The sequence below is a fragment of the Pithys albifrons genome, chromosome 3 (genome assembly GCF_047495875.1).
Source record: "Pithys albifrons albifrons isolate INPA30051 chromosome 3, PitAlb_v1, whole genome shotgun sequence".
NCBI classification, from domain to species: Eukaryota; Metazoa; Chordata; class Aves; order Passeriformes; family Thamnophilidae; genus Pithys; species Pithys albifrons.
The window spans coordinates 20,688,127-20,714,032 of NC_092460.1; the positions used below are offsets into that span (position 1 = coordinate 20,688,127).

At 43.1% G+C, this 25,906-nt stretch overlaps 1 protein-coding gene across 3 annotated transcripts in view; it reads right to left on the bottom strand.

The window, feature by feature from the left end:
* FAM120A (family with sequence similarity 120 member A) overlaps window positions 1-25,906 on the bottom strand; it is a 52,014-nt gene that overhangs the window by 21,582 nt on the left and 4,526 nt on the right. For 2 of the 3 annotated variants that reach the window (XM_071550915.1, XM_071550913.1), the window contains exons 2-9: window positions 23,174-23,420; window positions 18,434-18,516; window positions 8,073-8,201; window positions 7,512-7,608; window positions 6,347-6,447; window positions 5,776-6,059; window positions 4,166-4,253; window positions 603-827 (exon numbers count right to left, since the gene is read on the bottom strand). In XM_071550915.1, the coding sequence (XP_071407016.1) occupies window positions 603-827; window positions 4,166-4,253; window positions 5,776-6,059; window positions 6,347-6,447; window positions 7,512-7,608; window positions 8,073-8,201; window positions 18,434-18,516; window positions 23,174-23,420 (1,254 nt within the window). The remainder of the gene's footprint in view (window positions 1-602; window positions 828-4,165; window positions 4,254-5,775; window positions 6,060-6,346; window positions 6,448-7,511; window positions 7,609-8,072; window positions 8,202-18,433; window positions 18,517-23,173; window positions 23,421-25,906) is intronic. The other variant, XM_071550914.1, reaches the window with a different exon arrangement.

Sequence of the window (25,906 nt, forward strand, 5' to 3'; positions counted from 1 at the left end):
GTGGTGCAAAACAAACACATGGGAAAGAGGAAATCCGAACCTCAAGCTTGATACAGAAACTGGTGGTCTGATGGATTTCAGATCTGCCTGTGGTCCTTACTGTCCCAAAGTGGATTCTTAAGGTGAATAAAGGAATGGGGACTGCCATTTTGCTGCTGCTGGTACAAAAGGGATTTCTTAGAGCTGCTCTGTTTCTCCCAGGGCCAACTATCAGCAATGGGAGGGATCAGATTGAGAGGGAAAACAATCTCAGTACTTCTGAATGCTGAAAATAGAAAAGACTTGGCACAGACACCAAAGCACATATGGAGGAATTTTTAGATGGAAATGGACTCTGCATAAACACACACACACATAGACATATACACACATGGGTATAGATACAAAAATATCTACATATAGCCAGGAAAAAATGATTTTGTAACTAAACACTTCTAATAATAGTAATTGCATATTTATTGGAACAATAGAAGGACTAAAAGGGACCAGAACTCAGGGCACTTAAGAGGATGTAAAAATCTGATACTCTTCAGTCAGATATGCCAGCGCAACCACCTTCACAGAATCATTATCTCACAGTACCTCATTTTTAAATGTCATACCTTGGTTAGGACATGAAAGATGTAGGGATACATTAACCCCTTCTTGTGCCTGTGCTCTGCCACTCGTAATACTTCAGGTGCTACCGGAGGTAATGGAGGGGTAGTAATATCCATGTGGTTTCTGGTGGGCATGGATAACAGGCATGGGATCTGTGGATTACTGGTTTGATTCCCTTTGACATCAGCTGCCTGACTTCCTGAAGAAGCACTAGAGGAACCTTCTGCCTGTAACAGAACATACAAAATAAAGTGCTTTGGATGTGTCCAGTAACATACCAGGAGATCAGCCAAGAGAAACAGTAACTTTCCTCCCTCACCCCCAATGAAAACAAATCTCCATATCAGGCTGTCGCAGTGTGTAGAATCATCATCCAAAGCTGGCTGCAAGGTTTTCAGAAAACAGAAACCTTCAGCCACTGCTTGCTAGCAGCAGCAAATTACTAAGAAAATAAATACTACGGTAAAGCTTTAACTTATTAACAGCAACAGTAATTACTATTTTAATTTTTAACTGCACAATACAGAACGGGACTGACGGCCTTTTAATGACATGTGAATGGCCTCTTAACTCAGTGTTTCCAGTAACTCCCACCTCAACGTGTTAACTGACAGTCACAAAGTCTGTAATTCATTCAGACTTCATGAACACGTCCCTTCTCAGCCTTCAATTCTAGATGGAGCAGGGAAAGTGACATAGTTCAATCTGATAACATTTAGAATCCATAGTGTCCCAACTCAAAACCCTTGTAAAGGTTTTTGGGGTTTTGTTTTTTAAACATAAAACTCTTTTTGTCTGAGAAGACTGTAAGAGCACGTGGCAATGTTTTCTGACTACAAGATTAAAGTGGCATTTAATCCAGCTCTAGAAATGCAGTTCACAAATGCATGGGGAAAATATGATGTATATATTGTAAACCTCCCAGTAAATGAGACTTCCTAAAGATTTATGTTGATTTCCCACAGATACAACCCAAAGAAGTAGAGTCCATTCCTAAAAATCCTGGTCTTCAAAACTGAAAGCTTGTTTTAGTTTAAGAGTTCACATTACCTTTGTGCCTATAAACTATTATAGCAATAGTAAAAATTTTTGAGACTGAAAGTCACTCATTTCATATGTCATGTGTATTTTTACACTATATGTAAAGAAGTTCATGTGCCTTCTAAGACCTGAAAAGCAAAGATGAAACAGAAATAGCCAAAGCATGAAATCTCACAGAACATAAAATAAAAAATAGCCCAAACAAGCTGAGTTTGTTCACTTCAAGCCCATGAAAAATAAAACCCTGCATGTAAACAAAAATTTCCCACACAAATTCCAAAAATCTTCTACAAAAAGGTCTATGGTAGTAAAAACAGACTCTAGCAAAATATCAAAGGGCAACATTATTTTCAGATGACATTTTAAGCACACAATCAAAGAGGATATTACTGAAAAACTGTATTTTAGTTGGTAATCCAGAATTCATCTGAGTTATAAAAATCAAAATATATGATGAAATTGTTAAAACCTGTAAAAAACCACACTTCCAACACTAGATGCTTTTACAAACACCAGAGCTATCACAGCCCTATTTAAGCTGTGTTACTGTATAAAAATTTCTCATCAGGTTCAAGAGTTTTGTCCCTGTTTTCTACTACCCCAACAACTGAAAGTCAGCAATACTGGAGCACATGAGAAGTTTACAGAACTATCAAATACTGGGGGCACGCAGGGAAGAAGACAAAAACCCTACATGACAGCAGTGCTGTCCCCATCTGCATTACCCAGTTTCTTCTGGATTTGCTCCAGTGATATTCCAACACCTCACCTGAGGAATTACCACCGTTACAAGGGGTTTTTTGATTTAGTAATATGCGTCCAGGCAAATGAGATGAGCTCACCTTTATCATGTAGAATCATGCTGTGAGAGAACTGCAAGGAATTTAAGTCAGGTGAAAGGACTGTCAAGATTGCTGCTACCTGATCTACGTTGGATTTTCAGCAATTTACCTCAGAAATTCACATTGCTCACCCAGTCAAATTTTCAAAGAATCACAGACTGGAAGTGACCTCCAAGCTCATCTCGTTCCACCCCCTGCCATGGGCAGGGACACCTTCCACCAGCCCAGGGTGCTCCAAGCCCTGTCCAACCTGGCCTTGGACACTCCCAGGGATGGGGCAGCCACAGCTTCTCTGGGTAACTTCTTCAGGAAGTTCTACTTCTTTTTTCAATCATTAATATTAACCTCTCTAGGAAATGAGTTCATCTACAAAATATACTCACAATTCTCCCCATTGTGCTCAACAGACACAACTGTCTTCTCCTGCTATTGAAGGCTGAAGAAGTGGTTTGATAATAAAAAAACAGGCAAGTAAAGCTCAGGAGCATTTATACATTAAAGTGGATGGATTTAAATGAGCCTGTGGGCAAATACCTGTTGTGAAGATTAATCACTGCTTGTACAGCCCTAGTTCATGTCTGCCAGGACAGGCAGCCAGAGCTGTGCAGCAGGTCCCATGGCCCACCCTCTGTCCCTGCCCCTCTCTGGGACACGGGGCTCTGCAGGGACCCCCAGGGCTGCACAGGCCAGTGCACAGAATAAAGGAATGCAATAGGGCAAATTAGCATTTGCATACAGTGACTAATCCCAGGCAGATACAGCTATGGTAGGGGTCTGCCCAAGTAATAACCACTGAGGGATGGAATCATCCCCTGAGATTTTAAGCACAAAACCCAGGTTTACTGGAATTCCTATGCAGGAAATGGGCAGGGTGCAGGGAAAATGTTCTACAGGGTCTACAGTGTAACAAACTCAAGATTGGGGGCTTTGACACAATTAACAGTTGGGGCACAGCTCCACCACAAAGGCACAGACACATTAAGTGCAAGGTCTCTTCCAATTCAGATATTCTGTGAAACGTTCTGACATGGGTCATACTTGGAATACAGATCATCCCATTCTTAATTTGACAGTGGTTTGAAATCAAGGAAATTTAATAATGTTAAGTCTTCAAGAGCTTATCTAGCCCATCGTTAAGCAGCAATGCATCGTAACTTGTCCCACGGAGCTACTTTAACATGTACTGTGTGAAATTCCTACCACACAGGACTTCTGACTCCTCAGCTGAGCGTTAATGCACCTCCAGTGGCCTGTGGCTGACACTGATGTGTGTCAGAGCTGTGCTCGCTGCACTCCGGGTTACAGGACATGGACTTTGACCCCACAGACACCCACACTGTTACACTCTTTCTTGAAAATCAAACTAATGCACTACTGGAAACCTGGGGAGCAACATCTGAGGGTGACATTGCTGGCTAAGGGCCAAACAAGGTCATTGATTTGTTTCTGGTTTATATTCAGAATTTTCTAACACATCCTATTTAATGTTCATTTTCATGTACATGATACAATGTCCTTGGAAAACTTCTTCCTGTACTTTAAAGCTGTTGTTTAGTAATTCATAAAAAAGTGTGGAAGTTTGCACTAAATCCTATGGATCAATATTCAAAATCCTCCTCTGAATTTGCTGTAACACTTCAACACAAAAAATTAACTGTGATGTTTGGAAATTCAGGAAATACCTTTGTTTGGTCTCCCAGCTCTCCACGCGTTTGACTTTCTGACTGGGTGCCCGGTTTTTCCCAGCCTATTTTGTTCCCACTGACATGGCTGAAGGACAACAGAAAGAAAAACATTATATTAAAGTCCAGTTTAAGAGACAGTGGGATAAATCCTTGGTGTCTGGAACTATGGGCCGGAGATTCTGATCTTAAGGGACGCTTTCTATGAGGAAAGTCCATTTGTAGGAGTCTTCAAGAGACTTTAACACTGACATTTATTAATTTACACTATGTCAATATTTGGATTGTATTTAAAAGCATATTATGATAACTAAATAATGTTCACACAGGAAACATTCTTGATTGAACTTTAAATATTTATCACCATGCCAAGGAATTTTCTCAATTAGAAGACTTTCTTCAAACTGTGATATAAATGGTACCATCTAGATTTCAGTGGCTGAATTTATTGCATAGAATGCATAAGGAACACTTTAAAGTGCTGAAAAATATCATTGTTTCTTCTAACACAGGCACATTTCCAATTCTGCACTGCATTGAAGCTATGCAAACTTACTTGATTTACTAAGCAAAACACAGAATATTTAAAGTTGATGGAATGCATCACAAATCAAAGTCCAAACAGCCATGCATCAGTGTAGACACATTCAGAATATAACACCCTGTAGAATTATGGAATCCTTAAGGTTGGAAAAAACCTCTAAGAACCAAGTCCAACTATCAACCCAGCACTACCATGGCCACCACTAAACCATGTCCTCGAGTGCTACATCTACACGTTTTTTGAACACCTGCAGGGATGGTGACTCCACCACTGCTCTGGGTAGTCTGTGCAAGGGCTGGACAGCCCTTGCAGTGAAAAAATTTCCCCTGATATCTGATCTGAACCTGCCCTGGCACAGCTTGAGCCTATTTCCTCTTGTCCTGTCCCTTGTTCCCTGGGAGCAGAGCCCGACCCACACCTGTCTCCAGTCAGAAATATCTGTGCAGTAAAGCAGCAATGAGCAGAACAGAGCAAACCAGCTCCACTCCTGCTTTGCTCCACGAGGGCTCTGATGTCACTGTCCAAAATGGTACATTTCTGACATTCACACCAGGTTTCACAGCAAAGCCACATTATCACCAAATTTAAGAAGTGTAAACACTTCAAGTTCAGTGAAGTTCCACAGTTTTTAGCTACTGAAATTTTAATGAATTATACTGTGAAGTAGGAATATTTCTTTTATACAAAGTAAAGAACTGGAAGGCTTTATGACATTTACCAAAACCTCACTCTCTCAATAAAACATAAGGGCAGAAGTGGAAGAACACCCAACATTATTTGTCTTTTGATTCCTGTGTAAGGAACAAGGTGATAAGACTGAACTACGCATTTGTTTGCATTCATAGTGTCCCAAAACTATCTTTTTAGAGTCTATAATTTCACTGATTTGCAGACTTCTGCTGGGCCAAGAGTTGGACTTCAATGATCCCTGTGAATCCCTTCCAACTAAAGAGTATATTCTGTGTCAATTCTATGCATTTTACTTTTGGGATACTGGTAAATGATTTTGAAAGTGAATTTATTTTAACAAAAGCTGAGTAAGGAAACAATCTCACAAGAAACTTACTTCACTGCACCCCCATTGCCTTCATCGTTGTCGGAGGACGAAGATGTCGAAGAGGCAGGAAAATATGTTGAATCCACATGATTGGGGCTCCCACTCTGAGCTGGATTTATTGGAGAAGACCGTTCATACAATGGTGTGTGTTTTCCTTCGTGAGGAATGTTACTGTAGTTGTTCTGCTCAGAAAGACTTTTTCCACCTGTTTCCAAGGTGATGGCTGGCTCAGAGAGGCTGTATGGGTATGGACCCTGGCCTTGGGCCCCACCCTGATTGGACATCTGCTGGGCCTAAAATAAATGCACCTCCTGAGTGAAGGCAACAAAAAGGCTTTGCTTTTAAAACAAAATACATTCTTTAACCAGTGACCTTTTTCAAATGTACACACTAAAATTCAGCCATCCTGAACATTCACAAAAATCGTTCTATCAGAGTTTGCAGCATCACTTTAGTCTCACTTAACATTCAGCCAATGACAGCCCACACTAAAGATGATGGCTACACCTTTCCCACCTGGATTGTAGTGTGCTGAGCACAGCAGGCCTCTCCCAAGGCACAGGGCAGAGGCTGTACTTACCACAGGTTTTGCTTGTAGTGAGGTCTGTGGAATGTTAAGCATCTGAGAAGGAACATATGGTGGCACTATCCCAGGCATACCAAACTGATTCGGTCTGGCTGCTGTATTGCAGGGGAGGAGGGGGAAAGAGAAGGAAAAAAAAAACAGGGAAAAAACGGAACACTTGTGAAAATGCTCAATATTTGACACAAATGTTACCCTGTTTGTCCTTTTGCTTCTATGGTTTATTTATTCTTGTTCTGTTAGCCTTACTGTTTTCTCATACGCCTTTAAGACAGTTTTGTTCATTTTTGCCTTTCAATAAAAATACTTTGTAGCTTGTGAAGTGTATTTTCCTTGTCTCACCTTCTCTCGGGTCTTTGTATCTCTCATTGCTGCACATTCCTATTCTACCTGGGAATCAAAGGCAGCTTAAAAGACAAAAAGCCCAACAGATGTCATAACGAAGATGCTGCCAAAACCAACATCACACAGATATGTAACACTGGCATAACATTCTGCCATTTGAATATTTCACCTGGAGTAGCCTTAACATCCTTTAATGCAGGTCTTTGGATGCAAATAAAGACATCCCACTCCCCAGACAAGAGCAGAAAAAAGCTGTATCAGTGTACCAGTATGGTAACTGAGTATCTTCAGAAAATGTCAGCTAAAGTGACATTTTAATGTTAAGAATTGGGTCTGGGTATGAAATCCTGTAATCACACAGTTAATGTTTAAGCTTGAGAATAATCTGCAATGCCAGAACACGTGGCAGCAATTTCAGCAGGGATGTTATGACATCAAAAAATCAAAGACTATAAAGGGATTCTAAAACATGTCAGCAGGTCCAGTGAGAAACAGGAAACATGTTTAATGACTAGAAACAGGAATTGTCCTCATGAATGGGGCTGGACACCAGACTTAGTGTTTCACGGTATCATTCTCTCAAGTGTCCCAACACCAGAATGGATGTGCAATAGCCAAGAGGAAAAGCAGTTCTCTTTCTGGGGCAAGAACAACCTCAGCATGTATCCTGTGAAAACCTTCTGAAACCTCAAGAGTCAATGAGAACTGCCAGAAGATATAAACATTTCTGTAAGATCCTGCTAACAATCCTATTTCTGATTTAGGGTTATCCCAGGTTTTGGCTGAGATGAAAAGCCCCGTTGCTGTCATTACTTACCAAAGTAATGTGGTGGATGAAATGGCATAGGTTTATTAGTTGCTGAGTAATAAGCAACCGCTCTCTTAAATCGAGTAACTTTGTCATCTGTTCTAGACTACAATAAAAAATAAAGATCTGTCAGGAGCACATCCAGGTTTGTCACCTGTAGGTCAGCACAGAGCTGTACAGCAGTTAACACACACCATACCATGGGAATAATGGCTATGGACCCTTCAGACAGCAGCACTGCTCCAGCACAAGACAAGTTATGTCCTCCATGTAAAGGGTAAGGCTTGAACATAAAGTCTTCAAGCACTGCTGATTCTCAAAGGCAGTGCAGAGCCAGGCTACAAACCCCTCTAGCTATCAAGAATTTAAAGCACTGAGGGTAAATGCGGCACTTTCACCCTCAGAAGCATGGAATATGAAATTTGGGAAGCTAAGCCACTGCATATACCAACAGATTCCTGTTATCAACTGATCAACCCACTGCTTTTATCAAACGCAATTCTCCAACCAATGCAGAATGCTATCACTTAAAAAACCCCAAATAAACCAACATTTGGCTTTATACTTTACCTGTGAATGCTGAAAAACATCTTTTGCTATGGCATCCAAATCAGTGGTGTCCTGAATGTTCCGGACGTAGTCGGCTACGGCTTTGATCACTACGTCGCAGGGTGGTAAAACTAACTGGTGAGCTCGTACCTGTGCAGACAGACACACCAGGGTGAGCACCAGACACAACACAGAACCCAGCCTTTACCTACTGGCAACATACTGAACAAATTACCTGTTCCCAGATTGAGTATCTAACTACTTTTGGGCCTTCCACTTTGTTTTTAAGACTTCACCTTAATCAATGACTTCTACAAGTACAGTGTATTTATATATATGTGAAACTTCAGCTCTGTGTAAATATCTGCTGGTTAAATATCAACCTCAACAGACAGGATCAACAATGCTGATTCTTTTATTGCTTTCTAGTTGGACACTTCCTCTAGTGCAAAATGCTTCATTTAATTCATCATATACCATAACCTTCAACATGCACCATAATCTTCATCATACATTCACATATATATGCCAGAAAATACATTGACATAGTTCATATTCTGACTGTAGAGTGATATCAGAATTGATGAAAAAGATTCACTGGGAACAGGAAGATCTCTGTGTACATAGAAAAGGGAGGATTTGAAAATGACATCGGAAAAAAAGCAGCACTTCAAGGCAACTTATTTTCAAGGTTCTACAGAAATGGGTCTAAATACTATTTGAAGAGTTTAATAATTAGTGTTTTCAGATTTTGTGTATTCCATTATCTGTAGCAGAATATACTGATGCAGCTTCACAGCATGTGTAACATCTCAGGTAAGAAATGTTTTTTCTTTTGTATTATGCACCAGCCAAGACGATGTCTGGGTTTCTCTTGTTGTTATTATGGGAGCATTTCAGTACCAACACAGTTACAGGGCTGATTATTATTTTGCAGACACAGATGAAATTCTGAAGACAATTCCACTGACAAAATAATTCCAATATCCAGTATTAATGTTTCATCACCCAATTCCACACATGTCTGGCCTCTCACATTCACCAGCGATTTTAAGTGGATGAGAAATATGGACTTGAATGCAAATTAAAAATTTCCCTCGAGTTTATGACCTGCACCCAGAAATCCCAGATGCATCTACAAATCAGAGCCTTCTCAACGTGTCAGGAAAATCCTGTATTGATTCACTGGTTACTGAGTCAGGCCATGGCACTGAAAAGGTGAGAATCACTTTGAACTTCGTAGCAAGAAGAAAGAAGTAGAAGAATTAGTAGGACAATATCCAAAGGCCTATGGACCAAAATTCCTGCAGCTCAACAGCCACATGACTGTGCCATTCCAGAGAGTTCGAGACTCATTCTCTGGCCTGATCTCTCCTTGTGTCCACATGGAGAAAGGAGGTGAAGTCACTGGATAGTCCTGGAAATCACCAGATAGTCCTGGAAACCCTGAACTTCCACCTCAACACTCAATTGGTTCCTCCTGAATAGAAGCCAAGGATTATTCAGCCTGTGATTATGGGAATCACTGCTCTGACATGCTCTGTGTGAACCTACAGCAGGTACAGAAACCTCAGTAACCCTCCTGGACCACTGCAACATTCCAAAAGGGAGTGGAGCTGCCAGCTGGGTCTCAAGAGCTCCTCAACCACCAACCAGCAGCTCCTGCTTCTGTCCCTTATGCTGCTCCCAGGGACAGGAAAGAGGTCTCCAAATATGTGCCCTACATTTCAGAGAAAGTCTGAGGAATTCCTAAAAATTCTGTTTTGAACCTCTGCACAATTCTGGAGCACTGTGCCCATGCCTATAGGGGCAGGGAGGTTTTTGCTGCTAACATTTTTTAATCTGTGTTTTTCCAAAATTCAGTGATTCAAGACTTCTGAGATCATTATTATGATTTAACTGCTCTATTTTAAGAGATAAAAAAAGAAAAATCTTTATGCATTCTTACTGCATTCTACACAGAGAGATCACACTTTACTAGAAAATACTGCAATTCAGCCTTGTCAGAAACGTTTATGCAAAATCCTGATTACTTCAAGTTTTACTTTTCAAGTTTAGAACCCATACCATGACTACTTTTCATTTTATATAGAGTCTATCATATGTGATTATTTTCTTCCCTGCCCTTACTTGATCCACTTAAGATACAATTTCTGAGACTGCCTTCTCCATATTTAAACCATGGAATTTTTGCCAGATTTCCATTTTTATTAATTTCCTTCCACTAATGTCTACTTTTTACAAATGTCAGGATATTCATCCTACACCTGTTCGGTCTCTACCAGAGATGAGCTGCATATTTTATAATCCTAAATTAAACATAGAAACACACTGGTTTGAGTTGAAAGGGACCTTAAGGATCACTCAGGCCCATACCCTGCCATGGGCAGAGACACCTCCCACTATTCCAGGTGGCTCCAAGCCCTGTCCAACCTGACCTTGGACACTCCCAGGGATGGGGCAGCCACAGCTGCTCTGCCCAACCTGTGCCAGGGCCTCACCACTCTCATAGGGAAGGATTCCTTCCCAATACCTAACTCAAACCTGCCTTCCTTCAGGTTAAGGCCATTCCTCCTTGTCCTGCCACTCCATGCCCCTGTGAAAAGTGAACAGTTAAGAACAGTACTGTTCAGTGTAGTCAGTGGCAGGGCAATTATTCCCATTTCACATACTAAAATCTAAATTTCCACTAGTGTGCACTCTGAACATACACAACAACACTAAATATAGATCACGCTCACATGTAAGCTCAGAGTGACAAATATTGATGATCAAATTTTGTCCCCATTTTGGAAGCTGAAGGAGTAGATATTCCTCTCCCTGTAATCCAAGTCCGTGGCTGAACACCTCCATTTTTCCTGTATGTGTAACAATTACCCATCTCCAAAGCAGCTGAATCATCCAGTGGCTGTGTCATGCTGGATGTGCTCACTGCAGAGCCCTTGCAGAAACCCTGTGCTGTTCCCTGAGTGTTCCTGCAATCCCTGCTTGGGAACGCAGTGGATGACAGGAGTAAGCAATCACCCCTTGATTTATGTAATCTCCAAGATGGCAATATTGAATAAACCACATAAAACTGGCATCAAGAGAAGACATCACATCACTCTGGCACTAACACTCAGACCAGGCCCTGCAAGTTTGGAGCTCCAGTGAGACCTATCAAGGGCTCACTTTGCATATCACTCTTAGTATCATAGAATGGATTGGGTTGGAAAAGATCTCCAAGATCATCAAGTCCAACCCTTGGTCCAACTCCACTCCCTTTACCAGATCATGGCACTCAGTGCCATGTCCAATCTCACCTTAAAAACTTCCAGGGATGGGGAATCCACCCCCTCTCTGGGCAGCCCATTCCAATGCCTGATTACTCTCTCTGAAAAGAATTTTTTTCTGCTCTCCAACTTCAATTTCCCCTGGCAGAGCTTGAGCCTGTGCCTGCCCCCTTGTCCTATTGCTGAGTGCCTGGGAGAAGAGATCAACCCCCACCTGGCCAGAACTTCCCTTCAGGTAGTTCTCGACAGTGCTGAGGTCACCTCTGAGCCTCCTCTTCTCCAGGCTAAACACCCCCAGCTCCCGCAGCCTCTCCCCACAGCACTTGTGCTCCAGTCCCTTCTCCAGCCTCGTTGCTCTTCTCTGGCCCTGCTGCAGCCCCTCAATCTCTTTCCTGAACTGAGGGGCCCAGAACTGAACACAACACTCAAGGTGTGGCCTCCCCAAGGCAGAGTCCAGGGGAAGGGTCACTGCCCTGGGCCTGCTGGCCACGCTAGTTTTGATCCAGGCCAGGATCCCATTGGCTGCCTCTGAATAGCCTCAAGACCTCACTGGAGCATATTCTTAATTCCCAAAGTGAAACCTTCTCAAAGTACAAGTCTAGAGACATTTCAGATATTTGGATTTTCTCTTCTTCTGTTTCAAAGACATCCAGTGCAGATGTGAGAATATCCTCAAAAGTAAGAGTCTCATGACCTACACTACACAGAAGCCAGAATGAAAATGGTGAAATAAAATGTATCTTCCTGATACTAAAGAGGAAAATATTTCTATTCTTTTCAGAACTTTCCAGGAATCCAAAATTGTAGATATTGTACTGAATCATAAAGAACGTTCTTATTGTTTGCATTAAAATACAGGCTAAGTCTTACTGTGCATTAGGGAGGGGGAAATTTCAGACTTACAGCAGAAGTTACAGAGCAGGTGTTCATGGTTCAAACTGTTGCACAAAGCATTCCAGAGCAAAAGCAGCAGCATGTTTTATCAATTTCTCATTAGAAGGCATTTCTGCCTAGGAGTTATTTTTTCCCTTTCCTCTACAGAAAAGTTTTGGACAAGCAACAACCGGGAAAATCAGCTTTGGAAGGAAAACATGAGGGTGGATCCCACACTGAGAGGAGACCAGGCTGAAGAGCTGACACCTGAAAAGTGCCTGGTTTCTTTGCTACTTGTAAAAGGACTCCTTCAGTTTGCGACACAGCACTGACAAAATCCCAAGGGACCTATTTATGCACTCTGAAAAGATTAAGTGGAGAAGGGCCACGAATTCTACAGAGTATTTGTCAAAATGAGAGGCAGAGAGTAACACTACAAACCCAGAAGCTACAAGATATGAACATCTTAGGTTTGACAAAATACACTCGCAAAAATGCTTTTTGGGCAGAGAACAGACTCACATCAGCAAAACTCCACAGGATGAGTAGGGTAGTGTAGAAGGTACCTGAGCTACACTTGGGAAAAGCTCCCCAGCTCTGGAAACATCCCAGTTGCCCACTGTCTTCAGGAAGTACAGCCTTTACACTCTAATCAACACCAAGTTTACTGCTGTGCCTGCTGGAAACAGATAACTGGTTCAGTTTTATTTTCAAACCATGGAAAAAGAGACCTTGAACATTCAAAGGCAACACACAGGAAATGGGTTTTTTTCTGTTGCCAAGAGAAAAGGCTGAAAATACGAAGGATACTACAGCAAATTGCCTGGTTTTGTTATTTCTGCCTCGTGGTTTCTATTAGAGATGGCATCCAAACTGCCTGGATCTTGTACAAGCCTTTGAATGTTAAAAATATTTCATCTTAGCAGCTTGTAGTGCATCTGATCTAATGACAAGTTTTCTGAAGAGGCAAGAAGTTCCCTGGATGACTTGAAATCCTCTCAGATCAGCAAAGCTCAGCTTTTCCCTGAAGATCGGGTTATTCAATTACAAATTCTCTCTCCTCCTCTCTCCACCCTGGTTGGGAAACTGACCCCTTTCTGCATGGTAACGAGAGAACCCAGAGCATGGACACTGTTTGCTAGCAATTTGTACACACAGGACATGGAGAAAACCAAATTTAAGCAGGGAACAAGAATTATGCCAGAAAGCAAATGGGAGAGCAGCAGTACAGGCCAAAGCTGTGATACAGACTGCACTGAGCCCTGTGTGACAGCCCTGCACACCACATGCCCCTGAGGGCTGGGCTGCCAGCCAGGACACCCTGACAAGCCAGAGGGACGAGCCAACAGAGCCCTCAGAAATTCTACAGCTACAAAAGCGAAGCCTTGCACCTGGGCAGGAACAACCCTTGGCTCTCTGCAGCTGGAGGTGTGCCCAAGGGACCTAGGGCTCCTGGAGGGCAGCAGCAGATGGGGCAGGAGCCAGCAAGGGGCACCCTGGGCTGTGCAGCAGCAGCAGATCCAGGGATACCACCCTCAGCACGTGGCCATGTCACCTCCAGAGCACTGCACCCCGTCTGGGGCTCCAGCCAGGTGTCACAACAGTTGAGCTCATTCTGCAGATTGTCAGGGAGTTGGCAATAGCTGCTCTGTAAGAAGAGGCTGAGGGAATGGGGCTCCTTCAGCCTGGCAAAGACAAGGCCTTGGAGATGCAGCCTTCCAGCCCCCACAGAAAGGTGACTGACACACAGAGCCAGCCCTTCACAGCGGGGCACTGTGTAAGAGCAAGAGACACCAGACATAGCCTGAAACAAGATGGGCTCAGACTAAACAGCAGGCAAAGCATCTTCACCGTCGGGACTGTCAAACCACAGGGCAGGCTGCCCAGACAGGTTGTGCAGCCTCCAACTTCAGAGATTTCCAAGACTAGTCTACACAATGCCCTCAGCAACCTCCTCTGACCTCAAGCTGACCATGCTTTTCACAGGAGGCTGGACTAGGTGACTTCCTGAGATCCTTTCTGACCTGCATGATGATGCCCCTTAGCACCAAAAAAACCCACAAACAACAAGGCACTGACTTGAAACATATCTTAACAGTATTACTTTTGTTATCTGAGCAGCAGGAAATTACCTAAGCATCTACTTCCCATGTTAGTCTCCCTCTGGCAGACACCCTCCAAATCAACAAAGGAAGACAGGAATTTCCTACAGCCATTCAGAGAAAGAGCCTAATCTATGTATTTTGGATTGCTTTCTGGAAGCATCTCTCATTCCCTCTCCACTGAGATGGAACAACCAAGGAGATGGAGTTTCCCTGCATACTCTTCTTACTCACGAAGGGAGACTGCATTAAGCCTTGTTTCTAAGGTTACCTTGTGAATGAAGAGTCAGCACTTCTTCGGTGGTCTGTGCTCCCGAACAGGCACTAATTCATTGCAGAGGTAAGAAACTGCACCCCCAATCTCATTCTGACAGTATTATTCACTGATCTTGAAGTACTTGAAGATCCATACTGTAACAACCTTTCCCAGAACAAGAACCAAATTGTCTTTGCCTTAAAAGATAAATTCCAAAGCACACAGATAAAAAGCAGGATAATGCTGGTTTCCAAACACAGTCTAGCAGTCAGATGATTTCTCATGAAGTCAATCAATTCCTTTCTTGTTTCAAACCCCTAATTGGGGTGGTCATTTCAGTGAACTGTGCTCTCAGGCAGGTGACAGGACACAAGCTCAGGTCTGCACATTTATTAGCTGCGTTATCTGTTTCCACAGGGACATTTGGACAGATGAGATCCTGATTCAGAACAGCTCACAGGGATGGCTTTTGATTCCTTCTCCCGTCTGCAGCAACAGCCAATTAATATCTCTTCATTTAAATCTGACCATGGAACCCTCACAGCTCTGCTGAGCTGATGGTAATTGTTGGTGTCTCCTGAAAGGCTTTTTTCATCCAGCACAGAGACACTGCCCTGACTGCTGAGTTCATTTCCTTCCAGATGTGCAGTATGGATTCCTCAGTCAGGTTTCCATTTCCATTCCTTTCTCCCAGTTCTACTCAGCTGTTCCTGGATGAACAACTCCCACCTCATGTTCCTCTTTAAAATAGAGGTAGAGGTTCCTCAGGTTTGCCTTTTTTTCCCTCCCCATGGCAATATCTGAGCAGACACAGCAATTCGTATCAGCAAAGCTGGTTCTTTCTTTTCTAGGTTACACTTTTTCACTGATGAACTGGCAAAGATTCACTTGTAGGAAAAGTAACATTCACTACAGCATAATAGAAGATTGAGAGACAATGCAGGAAATAAATTGCACATTATTAACCGTCACAACTCTCCCTGAAAAGCAACAAATCCAGCCACTGGAACAGAATCTGTCAGCTTTGATGCTCAAGACCATAATGTCCCATAGAAAAAAGATTAAAATCTTTACACAATGAGAAAAAGCTTTCTAAATCCTGAGCTGAATGAGGTGTGGGATCAGAGCCCTTGGTTCCCAAGCAAGGAGAACACTCAGTTGTAACTCTAAATAGACACAACAAAGCAAAGTTTGTAAGCACAGCCCAGGAAAGACATCCTGGGGAAACACAACAACTTCCCCCCTCCCAACCCCTATTTCCAGTTTTCATGAAGGATTGCCCTTTTGGGGACTGTTCTGAAACTACTCCTTGCTATCAGCCTCATGGCTAATATGTGTCTTTGAGGGTTTTTTAAGCATTCATAAAATGTACAAGAAATACTGCTTTGTGCACTTCTACAGCGAGGAGGCCCCTAAGAGAACAGTAATGACATCACTGACATACTGGGGAGTCAAATGAAATTAAACTCAACTAATGAGCTCCTGCAACAAGTTATCATTTCAAACCGTGAGCTCTGTGAAACTAAAGAAACAAGCAGGCAGCTGTTCCATGACCAGTGACTAATGAAAGCTGGGTTGCTGCAGACATGTCCTTCCCTGTGACACCATCAGCAGGCAGGAGACATTGGTGCTGTGATCAGTTTTGGGCTGTTGGAAATTCAGCAAATCCTCTGTTGTGCAAGCCTATCCCTCAGTCAGCGCACTCATTTGGGGCTTGGCACTGATAAATAAAAGTGTAGCAGTTTTCATGGAACCTCTAACAGCCAAATGGGAACCGCCCTCATATCTGATTCCACTGGCCAACAGATCAAAAACCTCAGGGAGGAACTGCCTGAGGAGGCCCAGGGACACTCTGGAGAAACATGCTGCATTTCCCTGGGACATCAGCTACAAACCCCAGGTGGTGTTTCCACTGAAAATGTACATATAGAAGCAAAGATGACAAATACCTAATTTTCACTCTAGTAATTCAGTATAAATTTAGAGGACTTTCCAGGAGGTCTAGGTGTCTGAAGTCCTACTCTAAACTGGCTGTCAGACAAGTCTACTCAACTTAGACCACAAAAAACTATCAGAAAGTTTATCAAACACTTGCTGAGAAGTCCTATACTTTAACCTTTCCAGTAAAAAAATGACAATACAGGCACACTGTCATTTTTTGACCTCAAGTGTTGCAAGGAAGTAGCAAACATGTATGCAGGTTTTGTTGTGCCACTGCCATGTGCTGACACCTTTCTAAACACAGGAGCAGCAGCAAAATAGGGGATGAGTGTAACATAAATGTCATAGCTGTTCACTAAGCAATGCACACAGCAAGCCTTAAAAATTCTGCTGCAAATGTGGAATCTGGTTTTAAATTCTACCTTTGGCAAACCAAGTTACACTTTTTCAAGGCTTAAAAAACTTTTGCAACAGAAGGAAAACCCCCCCATCTATTTTTGTTGTAGAGAGAGGAAAACATTCTGACAGCTTTTACAAAAAGCAGATTATTTGCTGCATGTACACCTTAGGAGAAAGGGAAGCAGATATATCTGTTGTGGCAGAGAGAGAAAGGTCACTATGATCCCATTCTCTGATGTGTCCAGTTTCCCTTTTATAGCAGTTACTTGGCAGATGCACCAGGCAACTGTGATGAAGCAGCAGAACACACATACTGTAAACTACGAGTCTCAGAGACACTACTTGTCTCAAACCTCCTCCCCAAAACAACTAAAGGCCATTTCAGCTTTCTTGTGCTGTTCTCCAGGATGCTTACACTTTAAGTACCAAAAAATGACTATTACACACAAACTCAGAGCAGCAGAAAATAAAACAAGATGGTAGGAAGATATATAGCTCATGATTTTTGATAGCTGAAGAACATGACTAAACAAAAAACTCTCCTCTTAAAGGAGAGCAAGAAGCTGCATTCTCCAAGCCAGACCACACTGGGGCTCTGGCTCATGCAGCTGAAGGGCACTGAGGGGGACCATGCAGGCCACGTTCAGTCTTATAAGGCTCCTGACCCCAGGTATCCTCTGCAGGCTGGGCCTCTGGGACATCTGAGGGTGACTGTCCTAGTTCAGCAGGTGGGACCAGTTCATCACGGTGTGGGGGTGACCAAACCTGGGTATTCCACACCCTCTATTCACTTCCCAGGAACTGTTCCCAATGGCCCATTGGCAGCAGCTGCCCAGGACACACCTGACCCCTCCGGCTGGGAGCTGGCTGGGAAAGAAGCCTGGCAGAGGAGCTGGGAGAACTCCCCTCCAGGGAGTCCTTGGCACCTCCACACCCACCTGAGGGCTCAGCTCTGCTCATGGGCCAGCAACCATTCCAAAACCCCCCCTAACTCACAGAGTCAGATCCCCCAGTGTGGAACTCCCTGCCCTGGGGGAGGCACTGGGGGCTCCCACCTGGGCCTGAGGGGAGAGAATCTGGGGGTTTGAGACCTCAGGGACCACTTGTCGGATTCAGAGGAGGAGCAGAATCTGGACAGGAGGAGCCCACCACTCTCGCCCAGACTGTGCCATCATCTGCACCAACAAGTTCTTCTCTTCCTTTTGCTTTGGACTCGAAGGAACCACGTGGGGCTCAGCACAGGCGCCACCAAACCCCATTGTGTTTGTGCCCCAGGGTCTGGGTTAGACTGCTGGGTTTTGTAGGTTAAACGAAATTTCTGTTTGTGTCATTGCATTTATTGTAAAATGGTTATTAAATTGTAGCTCTGACTTATAACCTCTTTTGTGTTGGGTTCGTTTCTCCTGCCAGTTTACCTTTAAACCAGCACAGTGACCAAGCATAAGGGTCTCACAGAGCTGCTCTCAACTAACTCATCACACTGCTCTGTGTGTAGCACTGATTGTAGCTTAACTGCTGTTAGTTATATTAAAATTGTACCTTAAGTGAAGCTAGTGGATGTTCTGGACCAAGTAAACTCCAATGAAAGGAAGCCAAATCTTCATCAGGTAGAATATGATTACCTGGAACATAATGCAGAAACTCATTTAAGTACACCACAAAACGTTACAACAGTTTCTACACACAGCAAACAAATCTGCAATCAGTCCTCAACTCCCCATCAAGAGGATTAACAGATTAAACTTGCAGATAGCTTTTTGTTACTCTAGAAAAACCTAATTAGCACTCTGCTGCTGCAGCAAGAGCCACTTCCCTCTGTGTGAGGAGCACTCTTCCATGAAACCAGCTCATTTACAGCAGCAGCAGAGCCAGGCACAACACGGGGGCCACCTCAGCCTGGCACGTCCTGCCAGGGAACCCTCACCAGGATTTCCTGCTGCTATAAGAACACATCCTACTGCTCCCTGAGAGAAACTGGAAAACCCTTCCTGCATCCCAGCAGTGCCATTACTGATGGGAGCTGCCTCTGGTATCTGCACTCAGTCCCCTGTGTAGCATGAGTCAGGCAGAAGGCACCAGGCAGCTTTATGCAAACCTCAGTGACACTGAGCAGGTTCCCAATTCCTGAAGGTTCTTTTGCTGACCTGATCGGGTCAGATGGGACCCTGCGCTGGCAGCAGTGAAGGAACTGGGAAATCATTTTGTTGTTTCCATGGAGAGATTGTATTTACCACACTGTTCATACCCAATGGAAGACCATCTATGTTGGGATTTTTTCTAAAGCACATCACACTCAAAAAACTCCCCCAAAAATCCACCAAAACAACACAAAAACCCCACCTAAAAATTCTTACTAGAAAACATTTGAATTAATAAAATAAGTAACTAATCAACCACTGATGAAGTTCAGTGGTTGTGGATCCAAATTTACGAAAAGCTAAACAGAATGCACTCATAAAATTCTGGCAGAAAACTTCAGGATATATTCAATACCTGCTTTTATAAAGCAGCAGCTTAGTAGTGAATGCATTGTTCATAAAGAATATGACAAGATTCTTTGAATATTACAATTGTTTTCTTTCTTAATATTTTGCTTGTAAAATCATCTAGGTTGCTCTTAATGCTCTTTAACATGGGAAAGCCAGGAAAGCTGTCCCTGGCCTGGTGATGAGCGGGTGCCCTCTCAGAGGAGAAAGTCTTCGTGACCAGTCATTACTTTACCCTCTACTGAGGTCTCCACAAAGGAGATGTTATCATTTTATTCATTAGCAGCTAGACTTTAACCTCAGATCAGAAAGATGCAACATATTTGCAGCCACACTCTTACTAATCTAGTCAAGGCATGATTAGACAGTCTTTGCAATACAGGTCTGACAAACTCTACTGCACCAGAGCCCCAGAGAGCTCTGTGATAACTGACAGGAACTCCTGCAGGTGCCAGGATTACCTTTTGAAATAGTCAGGACTTCTCTCCCTTCCACCAAAACCTCAATTTTGTTTGGTCTCCATGTGTCACTGCAGTTAATTCCATCCCCCTGAGCACACACAAGGCAGTGTCACTATTTGATCAGCTCTCACCCTGTACTCGAGGGTAGCATTCAGGATGCTGAAGTGCAGCACTGCCTTTTGTGGGCCAAATAAGTGCTGCCTGTACTTACCTTATGTAGTTCTAAAATTTTACTGAGGAACAGAATGAGATTCCATAACTAAACACGTTACAAAGTGCTGTCACAGTGGGAAAGAGATCAGCGTTACATAAGCAACCTCTATTTCTTGACCTGGCTGAACAACCTCAACATATATTGATTTTTCCCATTTTAATGGCTTATTATATTGTATGCCTTAAGTTTTTTTAAAGCAATTAGGTACTAATTGAAGCTACTGCCCTTTCTAAAGAATTCTGGCCCTATACCTCACACTGGGTTTGTTTTTCTACTGCTGAAGCTTGGGCTGACTTTGCTTTTTAATTATTCTGAAGTATTTGATTCAAAATTTACAAAAGAACCAAAATCAACTCCCTGTTTACATCAGCAGCAATTAGAACAGAACTTTTTAAGAGCACAGCCTCAGAGAATGCAGTATCCAGGCCACATTTTACCGACCCATGCCAAGGATACTCCTTATATTATAAAGCCACAACTAAAAAACCTTTCTGCACAAAAAGCTGGAAGGAGAAAAAAACCATAAACCAAACGAATCATCCACAGTGTACAGAACCTCCTCAGAAAGCAACCTTGAGAAGTTTCCCCAGTTGGTACAGTCAGAAAACTATTTTGCTGCAATACTTCCATAGAGACTTTATCATAACTCAATCCCAACCATTTGCCACTGAGAACACTTTTTTAACTACCCAGGTCAGTGCTGTTCCTCAGGCTTTTCCAGCTGCTTAATGTGAGGCTGAAACTTTCAGAATGTTTTTCCTCTTTCAGCATCCCCAGACTGATCCTTGGAGTTAAATCCAAGATTTCTGGATACAGGAAAACAGACCTGCAGTCCTGAAGTTGAATGTGGATATCTCAGCTATTGTGACAGTTTGGACCTTCTGGAATTGCAAACATTAAAGCAGCAGCTTAACTGTAATTATTTCAGAATGCACATTATTTTATTCCTACACAAAGTACTAGCACAGGGAGTTACAAAAGCAAAATATTCATGTGCCTTCCCATGTCATCAAACACTCATTCACTCCTTCCCATTGTGATTTTCTTTATTCTACTTGTCAGGACCAAAAAGACCCTAAGAGGCCACAGGAGCAAGGGCAGAATAACCTGTGAAGCCAGACAAGCCCTTAGATATTCAATAAAAATATTCAAAAACTGGGTATGAACGAGCTACTCTAAATATATTGAATGCTGCACACAATTATATGCATACACACACTTAGCATTTTACTTAAAAAAATAAAAATACTAAACTACCAAGGCTGCAAAAGTAAAAACATGTAGTCAGTACTTTAAGTGTCAAACTTTATCTGTTTGTTGTCAGCTTGTATAATCACTTCCCATCCCAAATACCTAGGGCCCCTAAAATTCACTCATAAAAATAACACAAAAGCCCTGAGTGTAGGAAGACCTTTGGAGCACCTTCTGCTCTGCCCCTGACTTCCATGAACTTTATTCTGCTTACTCATACTGAACACACACACTCACAAGAAATGCAAGGAATACCCAGAATTAAACTTGTGTCTAAACTGGGGTTTTTTAACCTTTGTACCAATTTGGGGGAGAGGGGTGGAAAAAGCTACCAAATCTCTCTATCAAGCATGTGAAATGACCTCGAATTTCTTTCTCCTAAGGGCAAGCTGAAAAATATTTGGTCATGTAAGACAGCAAGAGACAAAAACATTCAAAAGCTTCTTGCATAAAACTGCAAACACTTCAGAAACTTTACCAGAACTTTTCTCACCTACTGTTGATATAACAAGCCAAGCCTCAAGCAGGCCATGCAGCCGCAATTGTGTGATTAACTAAAGCCATGCCATTCCCATGTCCCAAAAACGTATCTGCAACTGGGAAACTGCTCTTCCAGCAGGGATTCTTACTCACTAACCTGGCATGCACCACCTTATTTATAGACTGCAAAACAAAGCTAAGCAATAGTAGTCTGTCATGCAATTCCTGCAATGGAGCCAACCCTACACCTCTGCAGGCAGGACAAACACACTGACAAAGGTAACTCCAACTACTCAAATACTTGTGGCTTTCTACTGCGAGATCCATTGGTTCTTTCCCTCTTAACATGGAAGATGCCTGCCTGGACTGGAAACATTATTAAAGACTGCTAACATATTAGTATTTTAAAGCAGTAACACACAGCCTCTCACATTTACAGCTTTCACAGGAGAGGTTCATTCCTCTATCATGTACCAGTACTGAAACACAAAGTCAGTAAGAAAACAAACAAAGAAAAATATTCCGTTTTCTTCATTTGTTTGCACAGCATGACAAGATCAAGAACATGGCTGCTCCCAAAAAGCAGTTAGAATGCTGTTCCAAATAAATCTTATTCTTTGGAGTCAACTTCATCAGTAATTTAATTCACTCTTCCATCTGAGAGAGTACGACAGTTATTCTCTACCACTGCTATGGAAATAGAGTGTGTTAGAACTGTTCCATTTAAGCAGAAATATGAAACTGGAGATATTCCCACCTATGCTTCCTGCAGATCCCACATCACTGAGCATGACAAGCAGGAGTGCTAACAAAGTATCCAGGCAAAACCAGTGGAATGGTCTGATAGCAGTCACCCCTGTTTTCAGAAATGTGGAGTTCCACCCAATTATACAGCACAATACATTTCTGATGCAGCTGATGTGCTGCCATATTTGCCCAATACTCATTTCTGAGGGGAAAAAAGAGCCCCTGCAATCCAAACACCTTCACTCATTGTGTTATTTTTAGGCAGAATTCAGGACAGCAGTACACTTCCAGTCTGGAAAGTGTATCATTGAAACTAGACCTCATATACTATAAACGACCCAAACTAGTAGAACCACAACTGTCCTGATTCCGCACTCCACCCACAGAGAACGTTGTGGCCAGGCAGAGTTCTGCCCAATCCCTACTTTCAACTCCTCTTTCTAGACAGCCACAATTTGCATTGCTCACAGGTCTCTACAGATTGGGCATGTCTGACCTCATAAACACACATCCAGTCCAGAGCAGGAATGTCTGAAACAAAGGGATGCCTTTCCCCAGGTGCTTTGTCAAATTACACGTTAGTTTAAAGCAGTTAACAGACACTGAAATCATAAGGCTGACTAGCAGCATCTTCACTTACCTAAAAGAGCAGCAAATATAGGAAAACGATTTGGATTCAGGTCCAGTTGCTTGGCAACTTCATGCATTAGGTATTGGCTTGTTGTGAGGCTTTTCCCATTCCGGCTCAGTTTTAGGGCATGGGCACTGAAATAGTAAGGGATGTTGCACAATGCATAATCGGAGTCATACGCAACCAAACCATGGAAACCTTTTTCTCTGCAGAAAGCAATTACTTCTTGATGATGATCCTCAATGCTCTGTGCAACCTATAGTGGAAGACAGAGCAATTAGCTCCAGTGTAAATGGCAGTACTGATTTATCACAACTATTACGATATAGTGGGTCTTTCTGAAACTACACATGTGCACTTAAGACACTTGAGATATATGTGAGGTAATGAAATCAACCCAGTGACGCAGCACACACGGACAGGACACAGGGAGTGCTCAGAAGCACAGCACACCCTCCTGGAAGCCCCAGGCTGCAGTGGATTCTGTACTGCTGAACTCATCTGAACGGACTGTTTAGTAACAGAAACACTCAAACTCTGAAGGTATTACTGTACCACTGTCTGTCCCACTCACGGCAAAAGCCTTGAGGCTGTGGGTACTCCAGCAGTTCAGCACACCAAAGCACTCCCCATGATCAAGCAAACCCATCATCCCTCTTAAAGTTTTTTGTCCCTCTTTTAAAAGAGCCAAACATATCCCTGGAAAAAGAGAGGTAACTTTATTGACCTTTCAGATGTCCACCTTGGTGTGTTAAGCCAACATTTTTTCTCTTTCCACTTTCAGCCTATCCCTCTACACACAGCTGTGTCTGATGGTGCAAAGTGCTTTGAGTTTACAGGCCAAACTTCACCTCTCCACTCCCGTTGCCTAGCAAAGCACATATTTTAGGCTATGGCAATCAGATGACTCCAACAGACATGTTGTGCAGGGAGACAGGGGCCAATTCCTCATGTTGGAAATATAAAAGCAACCCTTTCTTATCAAGAAGGTGACACTGAAACCAAAAACCCCACAAGGACAGGTCAGTCCCCACAGTCCGGCATTCCCGCACACCGTCAGGAACTGTTACAACTCCAGTGTGCACACACACAACTACAGCCAGCTGAGGGCTTTGGGTCCCTAATGCTTCCACCATCCACACACATAACACACATCCAGTGATTCGGAACCCCTCTCGCACGATGGGTGTTGGTATAACATCCCCTCATCGAGTTCTAACAACAATGTGGACAGCAAGCTATCCCAAAATAGACTAGTACAAAACTATCAGCTTCAGTCTCCACAGCACGCATGAATAACTACAGCCTCAGTGCCAGTAAGGCCATTTATTTCCTCTGCAGAACAGGAGAGAGGGTCCCAAACTCCACAGCCCACCCCAGAAGCCCTCTAGTCATTCACAGCAAATTTAGACCCCTCCTCTTCTACCCCTGCCTTGCACTTGCTGAATGTGATGCTGAATTATGGTATTCCAGGGAGGGATGTCAAAGCTGGTGAAGGGACTGGAGCACAGGTGCTGTGTGGAGAGGCTGAGGGAGCTGGGGGTGTTTAGCCTGGAGAAGAGGAGGCTCAGGGGTGACCTCAGCACTGTCTAGAACTCTCTGAAGGGAAGTTCTGGCCAGGTGGGGGTTGATCTCTTCTCCCAGGCACTCAGCAATAGGACAAGGGGGCACGGGCTCAAGCTCTGCCAGGGGAAATTTAGGTTGGATATCAAAAAAAATTCTTTGCAGAGAGAGTGCTCAGGCATTGGAACGGGCTGCCCAGAGAGGGGGTGGATTCACCATCCCTAGAGATTTTTAAATGCAGATTGGCCGTGGCACTGAGTGCCATGATCTGGTAAAGGGACTGGAGTTGGACTTGATGATCTCGGAGGTCTTCTCCAACCCAGTCGATTCTGTGATTTTTCCTTCTCCCATGTACCTTCAGGAGATGTTTCTTTCCAAGACAAATCTTGAGTAGTAGAACAGCCAGCATCTCACCTGTGATATTCCTGATCAAACAGTAGCTCACTAAGTCCTCCCTCCTCATAATCCTACCACCTACGAGTCTTCAGAAAATGTTCCTTCTTCAGACACTTCCTTGACAGACTGTTTTTGAAATTTACTTTGTGAGGAAAACACAGGTACTCATTTTCTAACAGTGATGCTGTCCTCCAGCATTAGGTGTGGGAGAAACCATAAACATTTTGGGAAGAATTGAAAGACATCAGATTTACACAGTTCCTAACTGAAGGAGGGCAAGTTAGGCTTTGTCCCAACCCCCATCCTCACAGGTTTCAAATGAGAAAAATCCCACCGATGTTTTTTAATTAAGGGTAGATAGATTTAAATCATACTGATAAATCTAAACCCAACCTATGACAAGCACTTATGAACTATAAAAACACCAAGTGAGAACTCCTTCTGCAGCACTAGGTGTGACATGGGTGTGTAGATAACCAAGAGGAAGCTCGGTGTGCCTGCTCTGATCTCCTGTGAGCTGTTTCCTCTACCTCCACAGCCTCCAGGTCGCTCCCATGTCACCGAGCCCTCTGACACAGCACAAAGCTGCTGGGTGTTCAGGGAATACAGGAATCCATGTTCAAATAACTGAAACATCACAGGGAAAGGAGTTGTATTTACCAGTTAACCCACAACGTAAAACTCTACCAAGATGAGAGTCAGAGGAATAAGTCTTGGCTCTCACAAACAGAGATACCAAGGCAACATGCAGGCTTCAAACCCAACCCAGGGAGGGGGGATGCA